Source organism: Mya arenaria, chromosome 8 (assembly GCF_026914265.1).
Source record: "Mya arenaria isolate MELC-2E11 chromosome 8, ASM2691426v1".
Lineage (NCBI taxonomy): Eukaryota > Metazoa > Mollusca > Bivalvia > Myida > Myidae > Mya > Mya arenaria.
This window is the reverse complement of record NC_069129.1, coordinates 38389811-38417503: the sequence shown is the minus strand read 5'-3', so window position 1 is coordinate 38417503 and position 27693 is coordinate 38389811. Positions and strand designations below refer to the sequence as shown.

Below are 27693 nucleotides of genomic sequence, written 5' to 3'. Positions count from 1 at the left end.
CAGTAGAATTGATTACTTTAAGGCCCGTAAACGTCTGATCATAATTCTGTATTTATTCAAACACTTATTTGTTAATAGCTCATATTGATTCATTCAGGTATGTATATTGTTTATACAAGAATTGGATATGTATTAGTCAGACAATGAGATTATCAACTCTGAAAGTGTTAACTTTAAATGGCACTGGACCAATAAACAGATACACAGTAAATTGACCCCATGCTGTGAGACAAGTGCAATAAACAAGGGGAAATATCTTGCCGCTCATGCCTGAAGTTAACATAGTATAAGAAATATATAATAATATATATCTTATAATGTTAACTTCAGACATGAGCAAAACATGTTTTAAATGCGTGACTTAGACAACAAAATTGGAATTTTCCTTTATACGATTTTGCATAGATATAAGATCTATAATACTTTAACTTATCGAGAAAAACGAATAAGATCAACATACACTGGGTGTTAATTCAAATGAATTATTTCTTTTCAAAGCTTTTCCCAAATATCACATTAAAAACTAAAAGTCAATTATTATCAAATTATAATGGTCTGTATTCAAGATTTACAATTGGTTAAAATTGTGGAAATTAAGGGGACTGTCAACATATTAATACATGTTAATCATACTATTCTTCGTTCAATCAAACTCACTATTCTGTTGTATTTGTGTAACATAGTCAAAGATTCAAGATTCAAACATATTTATTAAGTAACGTAAACATAATGTTTCTTGTTACACGATAAGTTTAATTTAGATTATATCATGTGACACAGTTATTTCTAATCAATTAATTGCATATTAAGCATATAATTGAAAGAGAAAAATAATAAACATATGCATGCATAAACAACAATATCAAAAGCCATGGTTGATTGTTGGGGACATTGATACCGGGCCTATCAATTCTTAAGAGAATATTATAATACCCGGTACCGTTTGTGACGAAAAACCCGGTATCAACATAATCTGCAATCGGAACTCCTCGGCTAGTATCAAGATATATCTATCTCGAAGCTTGCCGGAGATGGCCGAGTTGTTACGATTGCATAATCTGGTGCCAGCCCTGACATGCCAAGACTATTTAGCGCCTGTCCGAGCAAATAAACGCAGAGTGAAAGACTTTTGAGAATTGTGCCACTGATAACATTATAACAAATCAGACAATAAATCATTCTATATGGTTTAAAACTGTGCAGTGTAAAATTCTAAGTTAAGTTATAAGCCATCATTTTTCCCACGAACAATAGTGTTGCGCAAGCAAAGACAGTTGACGGCTTCAAATCAGCCGTATTCCATTTGGACTAACTCCTCTCTCCCGTTGCTTATATGCTGAAAGGCCCTGCAACGTACCATCCAGATCCAGATCCAGATAAACTATGATACCGGTTTTTCCCAATATCGATATCGGGTACCGGCATTTAGCACCAACCATAGAATAGCCATATAAATAGATATGGGATTTCCCTAACTTTTTGTAATGTAATCTACATTTCGATTCGGTGATTAATAATGTGTGTTTCTACGTTTTATACATAATGGAACGGTTTTGTATTTTACTTCGAAACAGTCTTGGTAAAAAGAAAGAAAAAGGACTCATAAAATCAACAACTTCAAAAGTTGATGTTTTACCAGGGACTCTGTTGATTTTAATGTATGTTGACAACAGTCATCATTCTCAGCATAGTTATAACCAGTATGTTTTAGAAACCATTGACCAGGATAATGTTGAAGTTCGGTGCTCAGTCGATGATTTTAAGGAAATATCACGGGATGCGTATGATTTGTTGATAACAATACCAACGTGTAATGAACGTATTACAATATATTTGCACGAGTCGTGGCTGAAAGATGGATTAGAACTAAATGTTGGTGACTATGTTGAAGTTTATGATAAAGCCTCAGCAAAAGACTTGATCGGAGTGTTACGTTTTAAAGGCAATGTTGAAGGAATCAAAGGAATCCACTTTGGTGTTGAATTGATTGTAAGTAAAATACTGGTATTTATATTGGTAACAGGAGAAGTCGTACCAAAACTCGTTTTAATATGAAGTCTTACCAGATTTTGAGAATTTCATATATATGGGTAAGATGTGAACAGATATAAAGTATTGATATTTGCGAGGAAACTTAAAGGCGTTTTAAGTTAAATTGACTTGAGACTCAAACAATGAACATTGTCAATATGTAACTTGTAGAAGGCTAAAACCAGGCCTTTATGGAATCTGACCCAAAATTAAGCTTCTTCTCTGATAGCCCCATTAACCGGTCATGGTTGATGCCTGGTGACCCCATTTAATTTTTTGAAAGACATTAGCTAATGTGTCAAATAAACATTTAAAACAAATGATACCAAAATAGTATGGAGTTATAAGGCACCTAAAATACATATATTTGTCACACAGATACCTTAAACTCATCTTTTTAATTTCATGACTGATGCAGATCTTCAGTAAATAGCATGTGACTAATTTGGTTGTGATATTATTGCAAATTGTCTATCCTATATACCCTGACTATACAATCAGTTGAGCAAAGAATAAGAAATGTAATCTATGTTAATTGACAGATCATGTTACTGAGCTGCAGTTTATTAAAACTCAACCATTGTAAAGAACACAGTTTTGTCTGTGTAATAAATATAGAATCGTTCAATTTGAAAATAGAGCTGTTCATTTTAATCACTTAATCATTTAATCATTTTTGTCATTAATGAATTAATTTTTTTCTGATAAATAAACTGTTACCTGCGAGAACATATATAAATTGCACATCTGCAGTATATGTATATAATGTGTAATATGAATATTGATTTATATATAAAACATGAGTGCATTTTATTTAAATCTGTGGTAACAGTGTTGAATAAGTCCCTTTTTTATTGGGTTTCATATTTTTTTATATCAGTTTCATAGTTTAAACATTCGTCGGACACATATTGGTCAACATCTTTATTGGTCATCTTGAAAACTCACCTTAAGTTAACGTCCACATGAAAACCTTGAATATATTTAATATAACATCTATTTGTTTCCAGTATGACCGGGGTAGAGGCACCAGTGATGGAGTCTTCCGCAAACAGCGATTTTTTCAGTGCCGCCCTGAGTCAGCGATATTTGTTGGTTTGCATAGAATACGTAAACACATGGGTACCCCACCGAAGCCCCCTCCCTCCCCAACCCCTGGAGGGGCCCAGTTTTCGTCAAACGTGCTCGGGCTTCAGATAGGTGATCGTATTGTATGGATGAGTGACCTCGGGCCAGAGTATGGCTCTGTGAAGTGGATTGGCCTCCTGCCAGACTCTCGCTCAGACGATGATATTACAGTTGGAGTTGAATTTGTAAGTTGGCAGGTTTTTTTAGAGAGTGGGTAAGTCAGGAGTTATTGTTTTATAAGTGCTGGGTGTTGACTGACCATAAAAGAAGATAACAACATCCTTAAAAAACATTTTTGCTTACTTCAGGGGCAAAACAAACCTTTTGATTGATGCAATATTAGTTTGTATTTGGTTGATCCACGGTAAACAACCATTTTTTAAGAATGACTTAACTCAAAATATTTACCTCTTATTGAGGAAGAAATATGGGTAGGAAGTTATTATAGGTTTAATACTTCAATTATTTCAATTAGTTTTACGAAAACTATGAAGAATGCATAAAAGTAAAAAAAAAAAAAAAAACGTGAATATTTATAGTATTAACAGGTTTTTTTTATGAAAGACCTGCCAAATTGATTTCATTGATTACGGCTGGTAGTTAGATCGGCTGCTGGCTATTATATTTTTGACTGGCAGGTATGTGGTCAACTGGCATGTAGGTCCTCCGTTGAAAGGTAGATCATAGGCTGGCAGGTAGGTCATTGGCTGGCAGGTAGGTCGTAGGCTGACAGGAAGGTTGTCAGCTGGCAGGTCGGTCTTCAAACAGCAAGTACGTCTTCAGCTGGCAGGAACTTCATCAGCTCGCAGGTAGGTCTTTAGCTGGCAGGAAGTTGGTTGGCTTGCAGGTAGGTTGCCAGCTGGCAGGAAGGTTATTGGCCTGCAGGTAGGTTGTAGGCTGACAGGAAGGTTGTCAGCTGGCTGGTAGGTTGTCAGCTGGCAGGTTGGTCATCAGCTGGCAGGAACATCATCGGCTCGCAGGTAGGTCATCAGCTGGCAGGAAGTTGGTCGGCTCGCAGGTAGATCTTCAGATGGCAAGAAGGTTATTGGCTGGCAGGTAGGTCGTAGACTGGGAGATAGGTCATTGTCTGGCATTAAGGGGATCAGCTGGAAGGAAGGGTGTTATCAGGCAGGTAGTTTGACAGCAGGCAGGTTGGTTATTAGCTGGCAGGTAGGTCGTCAGCTGGCAGGTGCTTTGTCAGCAGGGAGGTAGGTCATCAGCTGTCAGATAGCAGTTAGGTGGTCAGCTGGCAGGTAGCAGTTAAATGGTCAGCTGGCAGGTAGATTATCAGCTTTCAAATAAAAGTAAGAACACTTTCAATATATAAAGTCAGGCACAAAACATTTTGTTCTTTCCATAAGGGTACATATTGGTTTTGAAACTGAAATCTGGTGCTAAACATAAATCAATTTGGTATGTCCTAAAAGTCTTATTGGTATGAGTGAACTGTTCAGATTAATATTGTTTTCACTTCCTTACATGTTTGACACTGTTTGCAGAACTTTTCAGTTGCTTTATCCAAAATAATTAAGTTTCTTTGACAGTAAACTGAGTTAAGTTCTTGGAAAGGGAAGCCAAATTTCAACTGTTAGTATCACATCTCAAGTACTTGATAGTCCAATCAAACTTTATTTCTTGTAGTTTTTGTTTCTTTTTATAAGAAAACAACAAATTCATCAAATAGTCTTAGTACAGGAAGATGCAACTACCACATGTTCTGATATTTAATTCAAGTAGTTATTGAATGGTTATAATCTAATAAATCGGAGTAGGATCCTTCAAAACATAAAACAAAAGGGCATTACACAATATTTAGAATTTGTCCTGTTTAAAGTTATTTTAGTTTGAGTGTGAAGACAGCTTAAAGCTGAACCACTCTCAAGGTCCATGTTTGGGTAGATTTATTTAATCATAACATTTCGAAATGAATGAGTTAAACATAATAATGCATTAAAATTAGAAAAAAATAAAATAATTCCACCTATATTGTGCGGCGCCTTTAGAATGATACAAATAACTCTCAGAGCCTGTTTCTTGGGCAGAAACCAGTACTGGTGTCCTTTTTTGAAAGGCCAAGAGAAGGTACCCTAGTGGGGCTCAAACCCACATCTTCTTGAGTGAGAGGCGCACACCTTTACCTCTGGACCACAGTACCATATTAGATTCAGTGAGTTAGGTAGTTAGTGATGATGACTGAGTGGTTAAGGTATTTAAATGAGACAGCCTGGATAGGGAGGTCATTGGTTTGATCCTGCTTGGTGCTTTGTCAATAGAGTGGTTATCATCAAGGAATTGTAGTAATAGTAATTATATAAGAAGAGTCTGATAAGCCCATTTGGCAATCAACTGATGATAGATCATACCTAACCTTTATCAATAATGTATTTTTACATGCTCAAGTAGCGTTTGTGTTGTTGTTGACGTCATTATTTTGTAAAAGGTTTAACCTTGGCTGGAAAAAACACTTTCAAGATATTCAAATGAAACTTGATACAAATGTTGCCAGAGACAATGCTCTCAAGGGTATTAAGGCCCATGACTCTGGCTGAAATAATTGTGATGCCCCTTGTTTGACTTGAATAACACTCGGACAAGCGTCAGTTGTCCCTGCACGGCACTCTTGTTTCTTTGTGTATCCAAGGCTATTTGTTAAGTAGTGGACTTTGTTTGCTTTGCAGGACAATCCCGTTGGCTCGGGGACAGGAAAGTACCGAGACCAGCGTCTGTTCACATCCAAACAGAACCATGCGTCCCTCGTACCAATACTGGGGCTGTTAAAGGAGAAGGATTTCCTCAGCATGCAGCAAGAAGGTACTTTGAGCAAATGTGATACATTAGTCATTACTTATTGTATTTCAATTTCTTTTATTGGTAATTTTATTTAATTCAATTTGAACATGTTTAAAAACTTAGTTAAAGATGCAAGGCCATCTATTTTGAAGAAATTAACTAATGTAACATTATTATCATATTTACATGGTTATTATATAAATTAATATAACATTATTATTATATTTACATGGTTATTGAAACAGAAAGTAAAGTAATCATGATATTATTAAACATAAAAATGAAATTATTTACCATACTTTAAATATTTTCATTTTCAAACAATATATCATGATACGTTTCACGATACATGAATGAAATATCGTGATATATTGCGATAGGCTTTTGCCAATATTACCCATCCTTAATAAAGATTTAGGTGGTGAATAATTTTAGACAATGCTAGCCGTCATTCAACCGCTCAATTCACCAATAAAGGGATTAAATAGAGAATAATTGTTGGTTTGTGATATATTTTACCAAGAGAGCACCAAAAGATATATTTCACGATTGGTGTAGCCATGAGCTAAATTTTCACTTTTGATGTACTTGAGGGGAAATATATTGCTATCTTACACTAAAACGAACACTTTCTTCTTATTATATCACAGACCTATAATCCATCAGGTTTATAGGTGTGTGATTATATGCCTAAAATCGGAATCATTTAATTACACTTAAAAACATACTTTGTTTACTAGTAAATTGATATATTCACTGTTTGAAATGTCTTCGGGATGTGTAACAGCTTAACTATATTATATTATATATGTTTTTCTAGGTGCTGAGGCAGATTTCAATATGGCAGATTATGCTGATGATCGCGGAAAATCAAAGAGTGAAATACTTGAAGAACAGGAAAGGCTTCTGCTAGCTAGTAAGTACTGCGAGAATGAGTAGAAAATAAAATTAAAAGGGAGATTTCATGATTTTTCACAGAGTAAACATTAGGTCAATTTATGAACTTGTCTGTTTTCCCAAAGAAAATGGTTGAGATAGTGTTATAGCTTTTGTGTTGTGTGTGTCAACATTGTTGTCAGCCTCATCATTGTTGTAGGCATCATAGTGCCAGCTTAAACATGGCCTTAACTCCAAACCTACCAAATATATTCAAATTTTTCTTGGTACATGTGTTGCAAGATACAGTATGCACATGCAAAGCAAGCCCGCAACTCTGGCTTTAATAATCATTGAGTTATGCCCTGTTTTTTTCACCTGTAAAAATACAGACAAATGGTTGCATTAGTTTGGCTGCCCTATTTTTCCTAATATTGAAATTGCGTTCAATGCTAGATATTTCTGCCTAAAGGGTATTTAGAATTATTACTCAATGTTTGGCACATTGGGCTTTGTTAGAGTTATCTTTAACCCGTCAGTGCAAAGCATAGAAGAATTGACGTGTTTTGGAGGGCATGATTTACATGTCAGGGCTTAACTAGTAATGGAAACATTCAGGCATGATGATCCATAAGTCTTATTTTAATGCCTGTTAAATATTATTTTTATAGTTGTCTTTATAAGTAGTCTGTGTATCAGAGTCTGAATCAGAGGGTTCCCAGTTTGATCCCTGACAGTGCTTCATCAATGATACATGTACTTTAAATTATTACCGTATTATTAACGAAAAAATGAGCCTGGTAAATTCCTTGTGAATTAAGTTCTATGGATTTAGTGCCATGAAATGTAATTAACAAGGAATTTAATGGGCTGAAAAATTTATTTGTTTATGAAAAAAACTTCCGAAGAACATGTTTTATTTAATCATTACAATGTTGAATACATCGAAGTATTACCTTTCTTTATTACCTAGACAAGAAGAGCCAGTCACGCAAGGTGGCAGGGAGTTGTGAGTTGTCAGAGAGGACGGCCCAGATTGAGCCCCCACCCCCTCCTCACCAGCCTGCAGGGAGTAGCAAAGGGGTTAACCCTCTGTATGAGTACACACGACCAGAGAAAGGTAACAGTTCTTAGTTCAAACTAATGAATGGTAGGATTGTCAAGTAGGAACACTTAATTGTTGAGTGAGAGCCCAATCAGGGCCTGTCTATAGTACCAGCATCAGAATCATATGTATATACAGTGTACAGGGCTTTAATACATTAGTCCAGTAAGAAACAATACACAACAATTCTCCGATAGTAAATCTTAACACTTTTTCTCATTAGATTCAAGTATCGCTTACATTTTGGGTGTGATTTTGCAACTCTAGATAAAACAAATCTATTTAAGCTTGATTTTGAAGAGAGCTTTAAGCTGATCTTAATCACTCTTGAGTCTATTCTAGTATCCTCTTTAAAAGGCTTTGATATTTAGGGTGCAAACCCAACACATCTTGGGTGAGAGTTGAACACAAAATCTATGTTACGAACTGTCTCAAGTCTGATTAATTTATAGCCACCTTAAGGTTATTTTTTACCAAAAAGGATGAATTATGTTTTGTTTTTGTTCTGCATTATCCAAATTCTTGTTATTTATTTTTAGAATATATCCCGGAGTTAGGTAACATGTTGATAACAGACGACGACCTTCTTCCCCATGGGTCACAGGGCCCTGTCTTGAGCTCTTCATCTCGCGCGAAAAATCTCCCCGAAATGCAGCCTGACCCTGACCTTACTGTGGGCTCACTGGTAGAAGTCATGTCGCAGAAACCCCTGTATGGTCTCATTAAGTGGATCGGAAATCTCCCAGATCAAAAAGAGCCAAAAAAATTGATAGCTGGGCTCGAAATGGTATGGTAAAAAATATAAGCACAATGTATACCATTGATTTTAAAGAATATGGCATGGTTGTTTTTTTAGTGCTGAATGATAATACGTTCTGTTTTTTTTTCTGACAAATTTGGTGCCGATGTTCAGACCCATTCCCAATTCTTAAACATATACTTTTGTGAAAAAATATTCACCATTTTTTTCTTCTCTTTGTTATTATTTCATACTGTTTTTATATGGATGAGTTTGTGTATTCTTAGTCACATTCTTTTATCTTCAGGAAGAGGAGATAAATGCTGGTACAGATGGAACTTTTGGATTGCACAGACTGTTTACATGTCCGCCTAGGAAAGGCTTCTTTGTTCCGCTATATAAGTGCCGAAAGGATAAGCGTTTCACGGATGACAAACTAATGCACATTCACTCTGATAGGAGTATAAATTTCGGAAGTACGGAAACCCCTGATTTGGAGGGGACTGTTTCGCCGCCAGATTCTTTATGGGATGTATCGATAATATGCGGGAAGGGAAAGGGAATTCAAGGTCATCATAACTCGTGCTATATGGACGCAACACTCTTAGCTATGTTTTATTTTACGACTGTGTTTGATTCAATATTGTATCGTCCAAAAAATGCTCAAGATATACTGGAGTACAGTGAAGTTCAACAAGTATTAAAAGAAGGAATAGTAAATCCATTAAGAAAGTAAGTGGAGTCTTAATTTTCTATTTACAATGCAAAGTTTGGATGAAAAATAACTTATCCAGGTTTTTTGAAGCTATTTAGGGAAAAGGACCCTTCTCAAAATTTCCGGCCAAGTTACGTTCATAATAAACATCACTTTAGTTTGGTTTAAGTTAGATAAATAAGAATAGACCTTGTGTTAGTACTGTTATAATACCAGTGAACATGTACATCCTGCTTTTCCCATTTATCAAACATTTTCCAACAACTTGGATTACATTTATGAATACTTCAAGGGTCATAGATTAAAGAGGAATATTGAAATACATGTATGTAATTTAGTTCTTTATAAGTTTTTGAAGGCACTGAGCTAGATGGAATGAAGTGCTTTTAATTTCAATCATGTGTCCAAACAAGGGAATCAGAATATGAATATTGATCAAGAATGACTTAGTATTTTCATTCAAGTTTATGTTAGCCTTGTTTTGGCGATTTTTGTTTTTGTTTTCAGTGCTCAGAGCCATGAACCAAACTTTTTTTGCTATTTTTTATTATTATTATTGATATTTTTATAGAAATAGTCATTTGTAAAATATAGATGCACTTTTAAGATGCCTTAAAATCCCCTGGGCTTGTTTCAAAATCCCCAGGTTTTCTGAACAAAATCATCTTGGGAGGTCTCCATAAATATGAATGGCTTGTATGCTAGTGTGACAAGATAACGTTACAGAATGGTTAATGTTTCCCCATTGAGGATAAAATATTTATAAGAAAATACTTCATCCAATGGAAAAGTACACTGGCTATATCTATCAAAGATTGGTGATTTTTCTTTTTATATTTTCGCTAATAAAAAAACCTTGCCTTACAATGCTCATCCTTGTTGAAATTTTTTAATCCTTTTGTTACCTGTAGACTATACTTCCTGTATGTATAAAACTCATATTTAATATCAACTTCCTGGTTTAATATGTGATATTACTTCACTATTCGCTATAATTATATTGATTTATAACCAATATACTACTCCGGTATAAAGCTGTTATCGGAATTTATGGACATATGCTTTGTTATATGATAAAACAGACAAACAGTATAGCAAAAATGCAACAGTATTTTTACAGTTATTTTGTCATTTTTTACTTCATTCATAAAAGTGATTCAAATTAAATTGCTTTTTGCCATGAAGATTGAGATAAATTTCTTTTAAAATAGGTCCTTTATTGATATCAGATAAAACCAAAAAGGTTTAATGAGTCACAGTTGAAATAAATGGCTTGATTACAAGTGTTTCCTGTTACCCTGGATCAATATAAAAAGTATTTTGAAATTGCATGTAAAAATCCAGACTAATTTAATATGATGTTTAATTAGTTTGGCTAGAAGTCACAAAATATAGTACTTGTAATTGTAATTAGTTTGGCTGAAGAGCCATGCCACTTCAAAATGTTCAGCACAAACTGTTTCTTTTGCTATGATACCATTAGCCTTTACACATATTGTCTTGACTGATAGTATTGTAAGACTTCATTAACTTGTTTGAATATTTCAGACACCATTATGTTCGTGCAGACAAAATGATGAAGTTACGGAAATTGCTGGATAAAGTGGGTAAAATACCTGGAATGATGAGTGAAGAAAAAGGTGCGTGAACTTAACCTTAGTTTCAAACATTTTATAAGCTTGTCTTTCTTTGAAGAAAAAACTGTATTGTGATAACATGGATGTCTGAAATGGGTTGGAACAATTGCTTCGTGGTGTACACCTATACAACCACTCTACCTCATCCAAAACTCCATTGTTACATGACCCACACTACCTCATCCTTATCTACATTTTTACATGACACCACACTACCTCATCCAAAACTTCATTGGATATGACACCACACTACCTCATCCAAAACTTCATTGTTACATGACACCACACTACCTCATCCTTATCTACATTGTTACATGACACCACACTACCTCATCCTTATCTACATTAGTACATGACATCACACTACCTCATCCAAAACTTCATTGTAACATGACACCACACTACCTCATTTAAAACTTCATTGTTACATGCCACCACACTACCTCATCCTTATCTATATTGTTACATGACACCACACTACCTCATCCAAAACTTCATTGGTACATGACACCACACTACCTCATCCAAAACTTCATTGGTACATGACACCACACTACCTCATCCAAAACTTCATTGTTACATGACACCACACTACCTCATCCTTATCTACATTGGTACATGACACCACACTACCTCATCCTTATCTTCATTGGTACATGACACCACACTACCTCATCCATATCTACATTGTTACATGACATCACATTACCTCATCCTGATCTACATTGGTACATGACACCACACTACCTCATCTTTATCTTCATTGTTACATGACCCACACTTCCTCATCTTTATCTACATTGGAACATGACACCACACTACCTCATCATTATCTACATTGGTACATGACACCACACTACCTCATCTTTATCTTCATTGTTACATGACAGCACACTACCTCATCTTTATCTTCATTGGTACATGACCCACACTTCCTCATCTTTATCTACATTGGTACATGACACCACACTACCTCATCTTTATCTACATTGGTACATGACCCACACTTCCTCATCTTTATCTACATTGGTACATGACACCACACTACCTCATCTTTATCTACATTGGTACATGACCCACACTTCCTCATCTTTATCTACATTGGTACATGACCCACACTTCCTCATCTTTATCTACATTGGTACATGACCCACACTTCCTCATCTTTATCTACATTGGTACATGACCCACACTTCCTCATCTTTATCTACATTGGTACATGACCCACACTTCCTCATCTTTATCTACATTGGTACATGACCCACACTTCCTCATCTTTATCTTCATTGGTACATGACATCACACTACCTAATCTTTATCTACATTGGTACATGACCCACACTTCCTCATCTTTATCTACATTGGTACATGACACCACACTACCTCATCCTTATCTACATTGGTACATGACATCACACTACCTCATCTTTATCTACATTGTCACATGACATCACACTACCTCATCCTTATCTATATTGGTACATAACCCACACTACCTCATCCTTATCTACATTGGTACATGACACCACACTACCTCATCTTTATCTACATTGGTACATGACACCACACTACCTCATCTTTATCTACATTGGTACATGACACCACACTACCTCATCTTTATCTACATTGGTACATGACACCACACTACCTCATCCTTATCTACATTGGTACATGACACCACACTACCTCATCCTTATCTACATTGGTACATGACCCACACTTCCTCATCTTTATCTACATTTGTACATGACACCACACTACCTCATCCTTATCAACATTGGTTCATGACACCACACTACCTCATCTTTATCTTCATTGGTACATGACAGCACACTACCTCATCCAAAACTTCATTGGTACATGACAGAAGTTTATTGTGTTTAGATTTAGTAATAGTTTCTATACCCGCTTCTTGAGTTATTGAAATTATACACAAGCTCATACGTGAATTTCAATCATTCTGGGTTTTGGCGAAGTAACTGTATTGTACAATGTTGTCAAGTACTACATTCAATAACTCACTTGCATATAAATGAATACTGTTGTAATTTATCCACACGCTTCTTATTGCATGGTAACACTCCATCTGCTTGCTACCATTCTGATATGGGAGTTCATATTCAGACAAAAAACAATGAAACAATCTCAAACATGGTACAAAAATTGAAATTGAATGCAATTTAAGGTGATTGATTTGAATCTGGGTGTTGAAATGATTTTCACATTCAAAGCATTTGATGCTCATTTTTTTGGCCTTCAATTTTAAATAGAATAAATCAGTGGATGCATATTTCGGTACAAACATTTAAAAAAAGGACCTTAAAAAATTTAGCCACACATTGTTATTCAGTTTTATTATTAAGCATTGGGTTTGGTTCATGTATTACAAATAAAGCTATAACTAACTGATATTTGAATCAACTAAGTCATGTACACAAATAACCGAAATAGAGTGCATGAAATACTTGATCTATTTGAAGCCATGAAATTATTTTACATTCTCATGAAGTTCATTTTAGATCATTTTCTACAATTATTCACATTTCTCATCTATTTCAGATCCGGAGGAATTCCTTAACCTACTGCTTAATGAAATAACCAAAGCTGATCCATTTCTTAAAATATGGTAAGAAAAGATTCACTCTGTTAAGTATAATATATATGTTTTCCTAGTAATTCTTACTTTTAATAATTGTTGAGTTTTGCCCCCTTTTTCAAATAACAACAGATGAGCGTTTGCATTTGCTCCTCGGTGCTCTTGAGATATTTTCTGTGAAACTATGCCACTAATAATTGAACCAAAACAATTCAGTCTATAAAAGAATGATACATCTATTTCTTTTAGTACTGAAACTAATAATCAAGATGTCCAGCATACGTTTTTCTACCAGCTAATTATGGAGAAGGACGAGCGGCTAGTTCTACCAACAACGCAACAATTGTTCGAGCTCTCTTTCCTGCAGATGGGGATTAAATTACAAGAAGTAAGTTAAAGAAGTATATCAACTGGAAACCAACAAATTACATGAATGAGCTTTTATGAATTTGGGTGAGAGAAAGTCTAGTTATTTTGATAGTAATTGTCATAGCCTTGGCGTCATTGTCAGGGTTATTGTCATAGCCTTGGCATCATTGTCATGGTTATTGTCATAGCCTTGGCGTCGTTGTCAGGGTTATTGTCATAGCCTCGGTATTGTCATAGCCTTGGCGTTTTTGTCAGGGTTATTGTCATAGCCTTGGTATTGTCATAGCCTTGGCGTTGTTGTCAGGGTTATTATCCCCTGCCGAATTGAAGATTTCGGGAGGGGGATATTGTTTTGGCGTTGTCCGTCCATCCGGTACCATATCTTGGTAGGCATTGATCAGAAAATGTTCAAACATGGTCAGAATGTTCCCCTTATACATGGTCAAATATTCATGAAACTTTATCAGAATGTTTTCCTTGTTGAACTCTTGGTCGTAAATAAAACTGGGTCACATATGATCGAAAATTAGGTCACTAGGTCAAATCTTAGAAAAATCTTGTCCAGAACCATATCATGGTAATGATTGGTCAAGTTATGTTCAAAATTAGTCATGATGTACCTCTTGAAGAAATATGGACCACTTAAAAAAGTGGGTCACTTGGGGTCAAAAATTAGGTCACAAGGTCAAATCTTAGAAAAATCTTTGAAACACATTAGAGGCAATATGTATGGTCTTATATTCATCAAACTTTATCAGAATGTTTTCCTTGATGAACTCTTCGACATATTTTAAACTGGGTCACATGTGATAGGAAATTAGGTCACTAGGTCAAATCTTTCAAAAATCTTGTCCGAAACTATTTTATGGTGGTGATTGGTCTGATTAAGTTCAAACATGGTCAGAATGTTCTCTTGGGTCAAATTTCGACTGCGTTTTTAAAGTGGGTCATATGGGTCAAAAACTAGGTCACTAGGTCATATATTACAGAAATCTTGGGAACACTCTAGAGGCAATACATCTGCTCTAATTTCCATGAAACTTAATCAAAATGCCTCAATGAAATATTGGAATAGTTTAAAACTAGTAGGTCATGTGGGGTCAAAAATGAGGTCACTGAGTCAAATCTTAAAAAAACATTGTGGACACTCTAGAGACTTGATCAGAATGTTTGCCTTGATGAAATCTTAGATTAGTTTGGAACTGCGTAACATAGAGTCATAAACTAGGTTTCTTGGTCAATTCTAAATGTTACATTATATACAATAATTTTTTTTATTTCAAACAGTTGCAATCAAACTCAAACTCATATATATATTTCATCAACAATTGATTTCCATTTCTTGACTCAGCCCAATCAGGCGGGGGATATCAATTCAACGAATTTGCTCGTTGTCATAGCCTTGGCATCGTTGTCAGGGTTATTGTCATAGTCTTGGCATCGTTGTCAGGGTTATTGTCATAGCCTTGGCATCGTTGTCAGGGTTATTGTCATAGCCTTGGCATCGTTGTCAGGGTTATTGTCATAGTCTTGGCATCGTTGTCAGGGTTATTGTCATAGCCTTGGCATCGTTGTCAAGGTTATTATCATAGCCTTGGCATCGTTGTCAGGGTTATCATCATTGTTGTCTTCGGCTGTGAAAAACAACAACATCGGCTGTAATTAAAAAAACATTCGAGCTATTTGATTGAAACTTGGTACATTTGTTGCAAGAGACAATACACACATGCAAAGTGAGGCCCTTGACTCTTGCTTTTTAATTGTTGGATTTAGGCTCTTTTTACTGAAAAACAACAAACAAACATTTATGTCAGGTCTGCAGCGCTCCTGTTGAGCATGTGTTTTTGTTTTGCCACGACTTGTTGAGTTTTCACATGATTGACTATATTCCATGGATATGAAATGAAAATTCAAAAAAGGTCACAATAAAATCTTTGTAAAAAATTATAACCATGCGCCAAATGATTTTTAGATGGGCCGTATTGTTTGTCTGAGGCTGTTTGTCTAAGGTTTGAGAGTTGTAGTTGATTATCAAAACTTGTTATATTACCCTTGTTCAAAATGTAGCCATGTGATTGACAACAGGTTTTACTGGCTGCCTTTTTATTAAAGAACCTAGTTTTCATTATAGTCATAATGTCACGGTCAAATTCAATAGTCAGATGAATCTCCCAAGTTATGCCCTTCTTGCATCAGAATATAGGTGGTGTTCATTGCCCCTCTGCATCAGAATAAAGGTGGTGTTCATAACCCTTCTGCATCAGACTATAGGTGGTGTTCATTGCCCTTCTGCATCAGACTATAGGTGGTGTTCATTGCCCTTCTGCATCAGACTATAGGTGGTGTTCATTGCCCATCTGGATCGGACTATAGGTGGTGTTCATTGCCCATCTGCATCGGACTATAGGTGGTGTTCATTGCCCTTCTGCATCGGACTATAGCAGTGTTCGAAATATGCGGTAGCCCGATAGCCCACGGCTACCAAATTTCAGCTGGGGCTACCGATTTTCCATAGAAACTAGCCCGACCAGGCTACCGTTTTTTCCATATGTGATTTAAAAAAAACATGTCAATTACACAACGCATAACGCATCGTGTTTTTATACGCAAAGCCTTATTATTTAAGAATACGTCCTTCAAGGCGACTTGATTGACAAAGTGCTTTGACAACGGCGAAATCGGATTCGCCGAAATTTACGATGATAAAAAACTAATTGCTCTGCGATTCAGGGCTCAAGCCATGTGCTGAATGTTTGTTTGTTTAATCAATGAACATAAACACATGTCAAAATTAATTAACGCCCGAAGTGGCAAGTAATTATCGATCAGTTTCTAACCAGTAGCTGTGTCTGTTAGCAGCAGTCAAACTCTATGACGTCAATAACTTGGCTCCGCCCATTATGTAAATTAACGGATAACGTCGGCAGTTTTCGACAACTACGATGGCTATGAAAATCAACAATGCTAAAGTAGCAATATGAACATTGATATTTTATTTATTTCGTTTAAATATATTTTATCTATTAGCTAAAATAAAAAGAAAGATATTTAAGTATTTTATGCGGACAGAAAATAATCATTCTACAAAAGTTAAATGCGCAGGAAACAGGTGCCCGTTTACTTCCTGACAAATTTAATCAAAGTGAACGGAGAACTATTGGACAAAGTTAACTCGTTGCCAGTGTACAGTAAGGTTCTGTTTTACAACTTTGAACTGCTTTGCCATTTATTTAAAAGAACAATTGTAGGAATATTGGCAATATAAACATCGGAACATTTTGTTGTAACTTCCTAAACTTGAAAGTGAAACTGAAAGTTGAAAAGGGAAACATGTCATTGCACAATCGCTGGTGGATATCGGATTTGACAAGGATGCATTGAATAACAAAACTTATAGTACATGCATAATTCTTTCCTTTAAATAAATGATATGTTCAGAAAATATTTCTCTCTTTTAATTACCTTTTTGAAAACTTTAGTTACTAACCTTTTGATGCCTATACTATTATACGTTATGACTATAATTTATTATTGACGCATTGTTCAGATTGGGGAACATTTATTGAAACTGTATGAGCGTGCTTAATAAGATGATCAGAACCATTGCAGAATCGTATTCAAACTTCCAAAAATTATTACGAACGTGTAATACTTTATAGTGTTTTAAGTTTGGACTAGTGTAATTGGGTTCGGGCTAGTAAAATTTTCTATCTGGTAGCCTGAATGGGCTAGTGGATTCCAATCCGAATTTCGTACACTGCTATAGGTGGTGTTCATTGCCCTTCTGCATCAGACTATAGGTGGTGTTCATTGCCCTTCTGCATCAGAATATAGGTGGTGTTCATTGCCCCTCTGCATCAGAATATAGGTGGTGTTCATTGCCCCTCTGCATCAGAATATAGGTGGTGTTCATTGCCCCTCTGCATCAGAATATAGGTGGTGTTCATTGCCCCTCTGCATCAGAATGTAGGTGGTGTTCATTGCCCCTCTGCATCAGAATGTAGGTGGTGTTCATTGCCCCTCTGCATCAGAATGTAGGTGGTGTTCATTGCCCCTCTGCATCAGAATGTAGGTGGTGTTCATTGCCCCTCTGCATCAGATTATAGGTGGTGTTCATTGCCCCTCTGCATCAGAATGTAGGTGGTGTTCATTGCCCCTCTGCATCAGAATGTAGGTGGTGTTCATTGCCCTTCTGCATCAGAATGTAGGTGGTGTTCATTGCCCTTCTGCATCAGAATGTAGGTGTTTTTCATTGCCCTTTTGCATCAGAATGTAGGTGGTGTTCATTGCCCTTCTGCATCAGGCTATAGGTGTTTTTCATTGCCCTTCTGCATCAGAATGTAGGTGGTGTTCATTGCCCTTCTGCATCAGGCTATAGGTGTTTTTCATTGCCCTCCTGCCATCAGAATGTAGGTGGTGTTCATTGCCCTTCTGCATCAGGCTATAGGTGTTTTTCATTGCCCTTCTGCATCAGGCTATAGGTGTTTTTCATTGCCCTTCTGCATCAGGCTATATGTGTTTTTCATTGCCCTTCTGCATCAGGCTATATGTGTTTTTCATTGCCCTTCTGCATCAGGCTATATGTGTTTTTCATTGCCCTTCTGCATCAGGCTAGAGGTGTTTTTCATTGCCCTTCTGCATCAGACTATAGGTGTTTTTCATTGCCCTTCTGCATCAGACTATAGGTGTTTTTCATTGCCCTTCTGCATCAGGCTATAGGTGTTTTCATTGCCCTTCTGCATCAGGCTAGAGGTGTTTTTCATTCCCTTCTGCATCAGACTATAGGTGTTTTTCATTGCCCTTCTGCATCAGGCTATAGCTGTTTTTCATTGCCCTTCTGTATCAGAATAAAGGTGGTGTTCATTTCTTGTTTTAGTATCTTTCTCTGAGTTATCAATTTGAAACACAGTATTGCGCCTTTACTATGAAATTGGTTCAACATGTATTATGTATGGTTTGACAATCATTGGCCCTGCCAAAAAGATTACACATTCAATTACGTAATCTAGTATAGAAATTTTAACTCACAAACCTTGTTATTTCAGGTGCCATCATGTCTGATAATCCAGATGCCACGGTTCGGTAAGGAGTACAAAATGTACAAGAGGATTTTACCCAGCCTTGAGCTTGACATTACTGATGTACTGGAAAATGGTGAGACCATTAGTGGAAATATTTGTTTAAGTTGACATGTATAAATTAATATACAATTTCACGTCTCTTGTAAAATATATGCAGTAAAAGTGCGATCATTTGAACAGGCGGTTGTTCGAGAACTTGAGATGGGTCGAGGTCAATGTTTAGTCATGTTCATTTTTCCTTCTATTTTCATATAAAATATACTGACAATGGATCGAAACCTAAATACGTCGAGGACTCCAGCACATTGCCGGTCCCAAATACACAAATCATGCGCAAAACCTTATGATAACCTCGAGGTCATAATTTCACACATTTTCCCTAAAGCTTGTTCCAAAATAAGCAAAGCAATTGACAGGTGTTAAATTTTTTGCAAGTTGTAAAAATTGCAATGACAGATGGAAGGAAATCTGTTAAGTTTGAAAAACCGATTATCACCGTTTATGCATGACTGCTATTACTTGATAAGGGCATTTTAGGTGATAATTGTGAGAAGTTAATGATGAGAATTTGATTGTGCGAAATATAAATGAGTAATTAACATAATAAACCCCTACCATAACGGTTCAACATCTGAAACTTTGAAATATATTGATATTATGATTCAAAAGTTCCGCAAGAAAACAAGATGCGCCAATTATCCATCGTTGATTTTGCAAAATTTAAATCTGACTAATGCCATTATATGCACTGTCATATTCCAATGTTGCTTGTTAAAAAAATTGTTGTTTTTTTGTAAAAATAAACTGCTATTTAATCACAGTTTATTGGGTTTTTTCTTTTACATTTTAACATTTAGTATACAACAGCATTTTAACATTTGAGCGATTTCCACAACGCAATACTAATCAGTGCCGAAGAACAATTGGTATGCTACTTCAAACTAATATCGGTGCCAAAATAAACAATCGGTATTCAACTTCAAGCTTTGAAAATACATTGTTAGACATTTTCATAACCGACTAAAATGGAAACTTGGGTTGTTCGAATCATTGGATCACATGAGGTTTTAGCTCGGTTTGGCGTCCTCAAGTGATCACATTTTTACTGTAAAAGAATCAAGACTACTGTTATATTGTTAAACATGTATGTATCGAGGGGTGAAGGTCAAAAGTTTCTAAGTGATATTAAATACAGAAGCAGATTAAAACCTATTGCCCCACTATATATTTTGGACGTGTTTCAGTACCACGGGAGTGTATAATCTGTGGTGACCTGGCGATGTTCGAATGTAAAGAATGTTATCACGTCCACGGTGACAGCCTCAGCACTATCGCGTTCTGTGAGGGATGCAAGAGAACGGTAAAATATTTAGTGTAGATGACTTAATTACTCTATTTTATATTAGCTTAAATTGTTAACACAGCTTATGTGAATCATGTTCAATTTCATTGGAGGACCCAGTACTCATGGTAGACCATGAAGGAAGTTTCTCTGGTGGGGCTATAAACTATTACCTTGTTGATGTGAGGCTAATACCTCTTTTAGTGTTGGGATGTTAATGTAAGATGTTTTTTTAAACAGCAAAAGAGATGCACCATTTATACTACTGTTTGCAAATGAACGTAGCATTTCTATGTTTTGAAGCATTGACTAACAGTGGTTCTTACTTTGCCAAAATCCACCAAGTAAATTTCAAATCAATTGCAGCATTAAAGCCAGTCAAGTATCTTCACATCAAATAAACTGACAGCTGTCATCAGTGATTTGGCAGACTCATACTCCACAACGCATACATACATACATGTACTGTTTGCATTGGTTTCACTTCCAATAACTTATTAATCATACCTTAAGATAACTCTCACAAGAATGCTGTGGTGACTCGAAACTGTTCGGAACCACCATTGAGGCTGTACAAATCTTTTTATGCAAAAGGCATTGCAGTATGCTTTATTTCACTGTCAGATTGTGAAGTATGCTTTGATGCGTTTATAAGCAAACAGTAGAAATACCATGGGAACAACATGGACAGGCCTAGCAGACGTCACTTCACTCTCAAAAGCATCAAACATAAACAACATGAGACATACAAGACAACAAACACCCTTTACATAAATATCTAAACATTGTTTATGTATAAATGTCGTGGTTACCTACAAGGAATCATCATAATTCATATCATTCATAAATTTGATTATGACCGCTCTTGATAAAAACCTACTTTGTTTAACAAGATATAGTATTGTTTGATATCCATTAGTATTTCATTGGTCAGACTTATCATGTGACTACATCAGGGAGGTTTGGCATCAGTTAATTTTCAAACATATGGATGTACTTTTCAGAGCCACCAGCATAAACTGCGGGTTAATCACAAGTGTCGACAAATCCATGTGCCGCAGTGGTATCTGGAAAAGTACCATGCAAAGCGGGCCCAGGGGCAGGCGATGGCAATACCACGCGAGAAAATGGAGCTCTTCTGCGTCATTTGTATACAAACAAGCCATTATGTGTCGTTCGTTAAAACTGGTAAAGGGAAGGACGCTAAATGGATCTTCTTTGATTCTATGGCTGATAGAATGGGTTGGTAGTTTCAGTGTTTATGGGATTAAGTTGATAACTATTTGCAGTAGATTTATTTTTATTTATTATCCCTTTGTCATTGTGATGACATTTAAAAAATCAGACCAAAAAATATGTGGATTGTGGTAGCCTGGTGACCCCGTACTATTCTGGTAGGGTTTGAAAGGGTTTAATATGTAAACATGCCTAAAAATCTAATTTTATTTTATGCTTTTTTGGTCTTGAAAGAGTGCAAAACCACCCATTTGATGTTTCATATAAATATCAGAATATAAACATAAATATCCGTTGAAATAAAGAACACAATTACATACTGCGATAACTTTATTATACCCCCCAAAACAAAGTTTGGGGGGGGTATACTGGAATCGGGTTGTCCGTCTGTCCGTCTGTCTGTCTGTCTGTCCGTCTGTCCGTCTGTCCGTCCGTTTTTTTTTTTGTCCGGTATTCATCTTTGTCGTTATTGAACAAATCTTTTTCAAACTTTCAAATATTAATGACCATGATGTAAACCTGTGCCTCCGTGGATTTGGTCAGAGTCGCATGATCCTGAGTGGAGTTGTGGCCCCTTAATGAGTTAAATTGGGCAAAATTAGCTTTGTCCAGGATTCTTCTTTGAAGCTATTGAGCAAATCTTTTTCGAACTTTCAAATATTAATGGCCATGATGTAAACCTTTGCCTCCATGAATTTGGTGGGAGTCACATGATCCTGAGTGGAGTTGTGGCCCCTTAATGAGTTAAATTGGGTAAAATTAGTTTTGTTCGTCCTACTCCTTCGTCATTTTTGAATGAATCTTTTTCAAACTTTTAGCCATGGTGAGAACATTTGCCCCTGTGATTGTGGTTGGAATCACATGATCATGTCTCCAATTATGGCCCCTGAATAAGTTAAAATAGGCAAAAATTATACAGCTTTGTCTAGCCTAATCCTTGGTCATTTTTTCTCATTTTTCTATAAATCTTTTTCAAACTTTCAGATGTCAATGACCATGATATGAACTGTTGAATATGTGATTTGGTGCACCTGTATTAATCAGAATGTTTGCATGGCCTTAAAAAGACCTTTAATTATACCCCCCAAAACAAAGTTTGGGGGGGTATACTGGAATCGGGTTGTCCGTCTGTCCGTCTGTCTGTCTGTCCGTCTGTCCGTCCGTTTTTTTTTGTCCGTATTATGAATTTTTGTTGATTCTGTTTACATATTAGAAATCAGCAAGCTCTACTTTTTCAAATGAAACCAAAATGATATGGGGTCACCAGGCATTACAATGTTACATTAAGGCCAATGGGACAATAAAACCAACATCGTATTTGTACAACGGTTACCTTGAACCATTTGAATGTTGCATTGGAAAGGAAGTCATATAACATGCATGCAAGTGATTGTGTGCTAAGCTTAGTTTATTTGGAATTCAGTTGTTAAGAGAAAAATTTATATTATTTACCAGTAATGAGATATTATTTGATGGTATTGTAGAGTGATGTGGTTGTCAAAGAACCAGATTTCATCATTTTATGCTACAACTAAAGATTTCTTATTTTGTAAGACATAAAAAATGATTTTATGCTGAAATACTAGAATACCCTGCAGAATTTAATACTGAAAACACTAGAATACCTTGCAGAATATTATACTGAAACAATAGAATACCCTGCTAAATTTCCCGTAGGTGAACAGAGTGGTTACAACATCCCAGAAGTGAAGGAGTGCAGTGAAATTCCTCGCTGGCTGTCTGACGAGTATTACAAGGACATTATGAAGAGTCCTGATGACAAAAACCTCCCCGAGCACATGAGGAGACTCATCTGTGACGCCTACATCTGCATGTACCAGAGTCTGGATGTGATGAAGTTTAATTGAAAGCGTAACTCTTAATCTGCCTGTTCCAGAGTATTGACTACATGAAATTTAAATGAAAGTGTAACTCTTTCATGAGTTATTCTGCATGTACCAGAGCCTTTATGTAATCAAGTTTACTTAAATTTGTTAAATTTGAAACAAGTTAAATTATGAAGTTCAATTCTGTAGATTCCTAAAGGTCCTTTTTTCATGATTTGTACTAGCCTTGGCCAATTTTACCAGGGCCAATTTTACCAGGTTTAGAACTTTCTAGGCCATAATTTTAACAAAAGGAAAACAGTACCGTAAATGACTGGGTATTAGACGCCCTTTTTTCACTCAGATTTCGATGCAAAAAAAATGCCTGCGTATAATACCCAGTAACAATTTTTTTAACTTTTTTTCTGAGGTCGATTTCAAGTCTAGAGTTTGTTTAGATATATGTAGAAAGGGATGTTACTCGCGTCATATCAATCGAGTATATATGAGTTAAAACGGCAGTTGATGATCGGGATACGGTATATCGTAAGACGTTTATAATTTAAACAAAAATATTTTTCGATTCAAGTTATTCAATATTATTTTGAATAATAAATTGAATTGAACAATAATTAAACTTGCATATATATAAAAAAGCAAAGTTGGGCACTGTCAAAATATTTTTTGTCAGTTGTACAAGAAGGTGTGAAAAACTCTACTGCTTTTAACCTGTTTATCAATGGTCATTAACTTATTTATTACGCCTATAAGTGTAAATCCTTCATCAAGTTAATTAAAACACCATTTTATACATGTATTAAATTGAATAAACACATTCATTTGGCTTTAGATCAAAGCGTCACACTGTGAGACGTCACATAACTTACAGTTATACCCAAGAGGATCTCGTGGAGAGCATGGACATTGCTATGCAGGATTTATGTATAACTGTACGATTATTGCTTCTTACAGTCTATAAGTGTGGTACAAGTTTGAAAGTTTATCGGCAGATCGTTTTACAAACATGTCATGTTTATGTTTTCTTAATCCCTTGATTGCCCTTGTTGTTTCTTTAATCCTCCAATAAATATATCACACTTCCTTTTCAACAGGCAATAAATCGTTTAGGATGGGGTAGTAACTAATCAACTTGTCACAGTGGTGTATATGGTTAGGTAATCTAGCCAGGCATTGTAAAGATAAAAATCAATAATCTTCGTCTGTGAAACTTGGTAACTGTGAAAGTTATGATTGATGTCCTTTGGGTGTCCGAAAATTAGGTACGCAAAATAAATTATTTTGGAAAATAATTATGGGTGTCCGAATATTTAGAGTGTCCGAACTCTTAGGTACTTTATTCTTTTCTGTAGGTGTTGACATTTTGAGAACAAATCCGTACAATATAAGGTTTTTGCATAACTTAACTTTTCACTCTCAACAGTTTATCATTGTATGGTTTTAAAGATAACCGTCGCCATTTTCTCGAAAAATATTTTTTGGTCACTGTCAACAAACATGGTGGCCGAAAATGCCAGACGATTTGACATCTTTTCTATGCGTCTTTTAACCAAAAACATTATTAAGATTAAAAGTTTTTTCTTGGACTTTTCACATATTTTTTTCCCTGCGTCTAATACCCCCTATTGTCTTATACCCAGTCATTTACGGTAGTTAATTATTTTTCTGCTAGGATTTAAATTTTCGACTGAACTGAATCACGAAAATTAATCCTTGGCAACATTAGTTACTATGTTTTGGATTGATTCACGAATCTTAAAACTGGAGAAATACAGTCAGTATATTTTAAAGAGAATATTGGTGGCAAATGTGTGTGGTCAAAGTAGCAGAGTTTCCTTGAACTGATAGTGTAGCAGTATTTTGTTGTTGTTTGCATTTGTCGCTGTCAGTGTGGTTTTTTTTGTAGAATGTTTAAAGGCCATTTTAAACCTTCAAAGAGGTATTTACTAATTCAGCTTGGGATTTATGTTACAGTAGAGGAAATTCATCAGTTATGTTGCCTACATGTTAGTTGAATTGTAATAATTAAAAATTATAACCGCTCACTGTGCCATTTGAGACAATAGTGTTTCACTAAAAGAAATCTACTACAAACAAGGATTATGTGCAAACGTCAAATAAGTCACCTATTCCCTGCATTATTTTGCTCTTATCAAAATGAAGCTAATAATGTATGAGCTGTGATATGCAATATTGAGCCTTAAGATGGACATTTAATTTCTGGTTGAATTTCATCATTCAAATAAAGACATTCCAGAAGTGACATTTTCAGTGCTGGAAATTTCAAGATTATATCATCTCTACTTCAGCTTTCTAGTATAGGGATAATGTTTTTTATTGTCATTATTTTTTCTGTTCATCATAAAGAGACTCGTTCCCAGATTAAAGGTTGGCAACATTTGTTTTTTAATTTTTTTCAATTTGAGTTATTTTTTTTACTTTTAAGGAAAGACACCAAACTGCAACTGGAAGATATTTATTTGAACAGATTTTAGTAAATCCAAGACTAGAATCATTCAATTCCCAATAGCGATTTCAAAATACAGAGCATTTTCTGTCACAATTTAAAAAAGTTATTCATAATGCAGCTCTAATTTGAATAGTTGTTGGTGTTGTATTTTTGAAACAAGCATTTTGTTCACATTTTACATGAATTTATAATGTTTGATGTCTGACATGAAACATGAATGAGTCCCTTTAATATTGTAAATTGCACTGAAAAATAAGATTATTTGTATTTGAAGAAATCCTGTGTTTGTGGACTTTTATTGTTAATTTTCTTTTTAAACCTGTGATGAACATGTAGGTTATTGAATGTAAACAACTATGTTCATAAGTTATGGTAAGTTTTCCATGCCTGCATGGTGTACCTCCAACCCCTGGGATTTTGACAAGTTTCTCTACATGAGGGGTGGGATTTAACATTGGACAAAACACTGATATGTGCATCAGTAGTGGAAAGAAAACCAACTTGACCCAATATGTCTTCGTAAGAATAGTTAAATTATTCAGTTTTAACTGTGGAACTTGAACTGTAGTGAGGTCAAAACTGCTTTTGAAAAATATAATCTAGCTATGTCTTTATCCTGGTTGGCGGACTGACTTGGTCTGTCACAATCCTACTGTCAGGTATCACCTGCTGTTTTAAGTCCCCTTTTTGCCCTGCATGAAAAAGGTTGTTGTGATGGTCATTTGGTGGTCTTTTAACAAAATTAACCTGGTATGGTGGACGCTATATCAGTATTAGTAAGCAACCAACATTCAAAAGAGCAGTGAAAATAACAATTGATATTTTCGCTGCAGTGAAAATGACATATTTTACAAAAGAGCATAAGTGGAATTAGGTTTTGTTACATTGTTTCCAGGCAAAGGATTGAAGCGCTATGGATGTGACATTTATTATTGCTGATGACACTAGAGAGCCGGAATAACATGGTGTATGGTATAAATAGACAGTGTGCTTTTTGATTGAAAAATGTGTTTATGGGAAATGTTTTGAAGATTTTAATGAGAATAATATGACTATTTATTTGATGAAAAATAAAATTATTACAGAAAATGTGTGTGTTTTTTATCTAAGTAACATCAGAGCTATACTATGTTAGAAGTTCAGTACATCAACTCCCATGTTTCCATAAGTTTAAGTTTAAACATGGTGGCACAAAACTCCAAGGGGACGAGGTAGTGGTAACTGAAAAATATGTCGCACAATAGTATGCGTCATTGTGACAATGTGTCTTAATAAAACAAGAGGCCCAAAAGGGCCTATGATCTACTAGCTGGGTTTGTGTGGTCATCATCACTGTTTTCGAAAAGAACCAGCCTCTTATGGATATCTGAATACTGTACAAGTTTCATCGAGATAAATCAAAACTGAAGACTGTATCATGTTCGCAAGCATTTTTTACACAATAGCATTTTTTTATACTATCAAGGCCCATAATCTAATCATTTCAAGGCCCATAATCTAGGCCTGCATGGGCGGATCTGGCTGGTTTTCGAAAGGAACTGAGCTCTAATGGATATGTAGATACTGTACAAGTTTCATCAAGATACAATCAAAACTGAAGGCTGTATCATGTTGACAAGGAATTGTTTGCAGGCGCACTGATTTTTTATACCATCAAGGCCCATAATCTAGACATGCATGGGAGGATCTGGCTGGTTTTCGAAAAGAACCCACCTCTTATGGATATCTGAATAC

At 35.7% G+C, this 27693-nt stretch overlaps 1 protein-coding gene across 1 annotated transcript; it reads left to right on the top strand.

The window, feature by feature from the left end:
* Window positions 1-1467: 1467 nt before the first annotated feature.
* LOC128243125 (ubiquitin carboxyl-terminal hydrolase CYLD-like) lies at window positions 1468-27042 on the top strand. Its single transcript, XM_052960683.1, has 14 exons — window positions 1468-1989; window positions 3042-3344; window positions 5838-5970; window positions 6770-6865; window positions 7799-7945; window positions 8470-8717; window positions 8977-9401; window positions 10933-11024; window positions 13581-13647; window positions 13867-14005; window positions 19032-19140; window positions 20312-20427; window positions 21414-21651; window positions 23323-27042. The coding sequence occupies exons 1-14, from the start codon at window positions 1543-1545 to the stop codon at window positions 23511-23513; spliced, it is 2751 nt and encodes a 916-aa protein (XP_052816643.1). The 5' UTR covers window positions 1468-1542; the 3' UTR covers window positions 23514-27042.
* The last annotated feature ends 651 nt before the right edge of the window (window positions 27043-27693 follow it).

Excerpts from the sequence above, each read along its gene's own strand:
- LOC128243125 (XM_052960683.1), top strand. The coding sequence starts at position 1,543 with ATGGAACGGTTTTGTATTTTACTTCGAAACAGTCTTGGTAAAAAGAAA. Across the intron at positions 7,946-8,469 it reads GTACACACGACCAGAGAAAG|AATATATCCCGGAGTTAGGT; the intron begins GTAACAGTTCTT and ends ATTTATTTTTAG. Across the intron at positions 14,006-19,031 it reads TGGGGATTAAATTACAAGAA|GTGCCATCATGTCTGATAAT; the intron begins GTAAGTTAAAGA and ends TTGTTATTTCAG.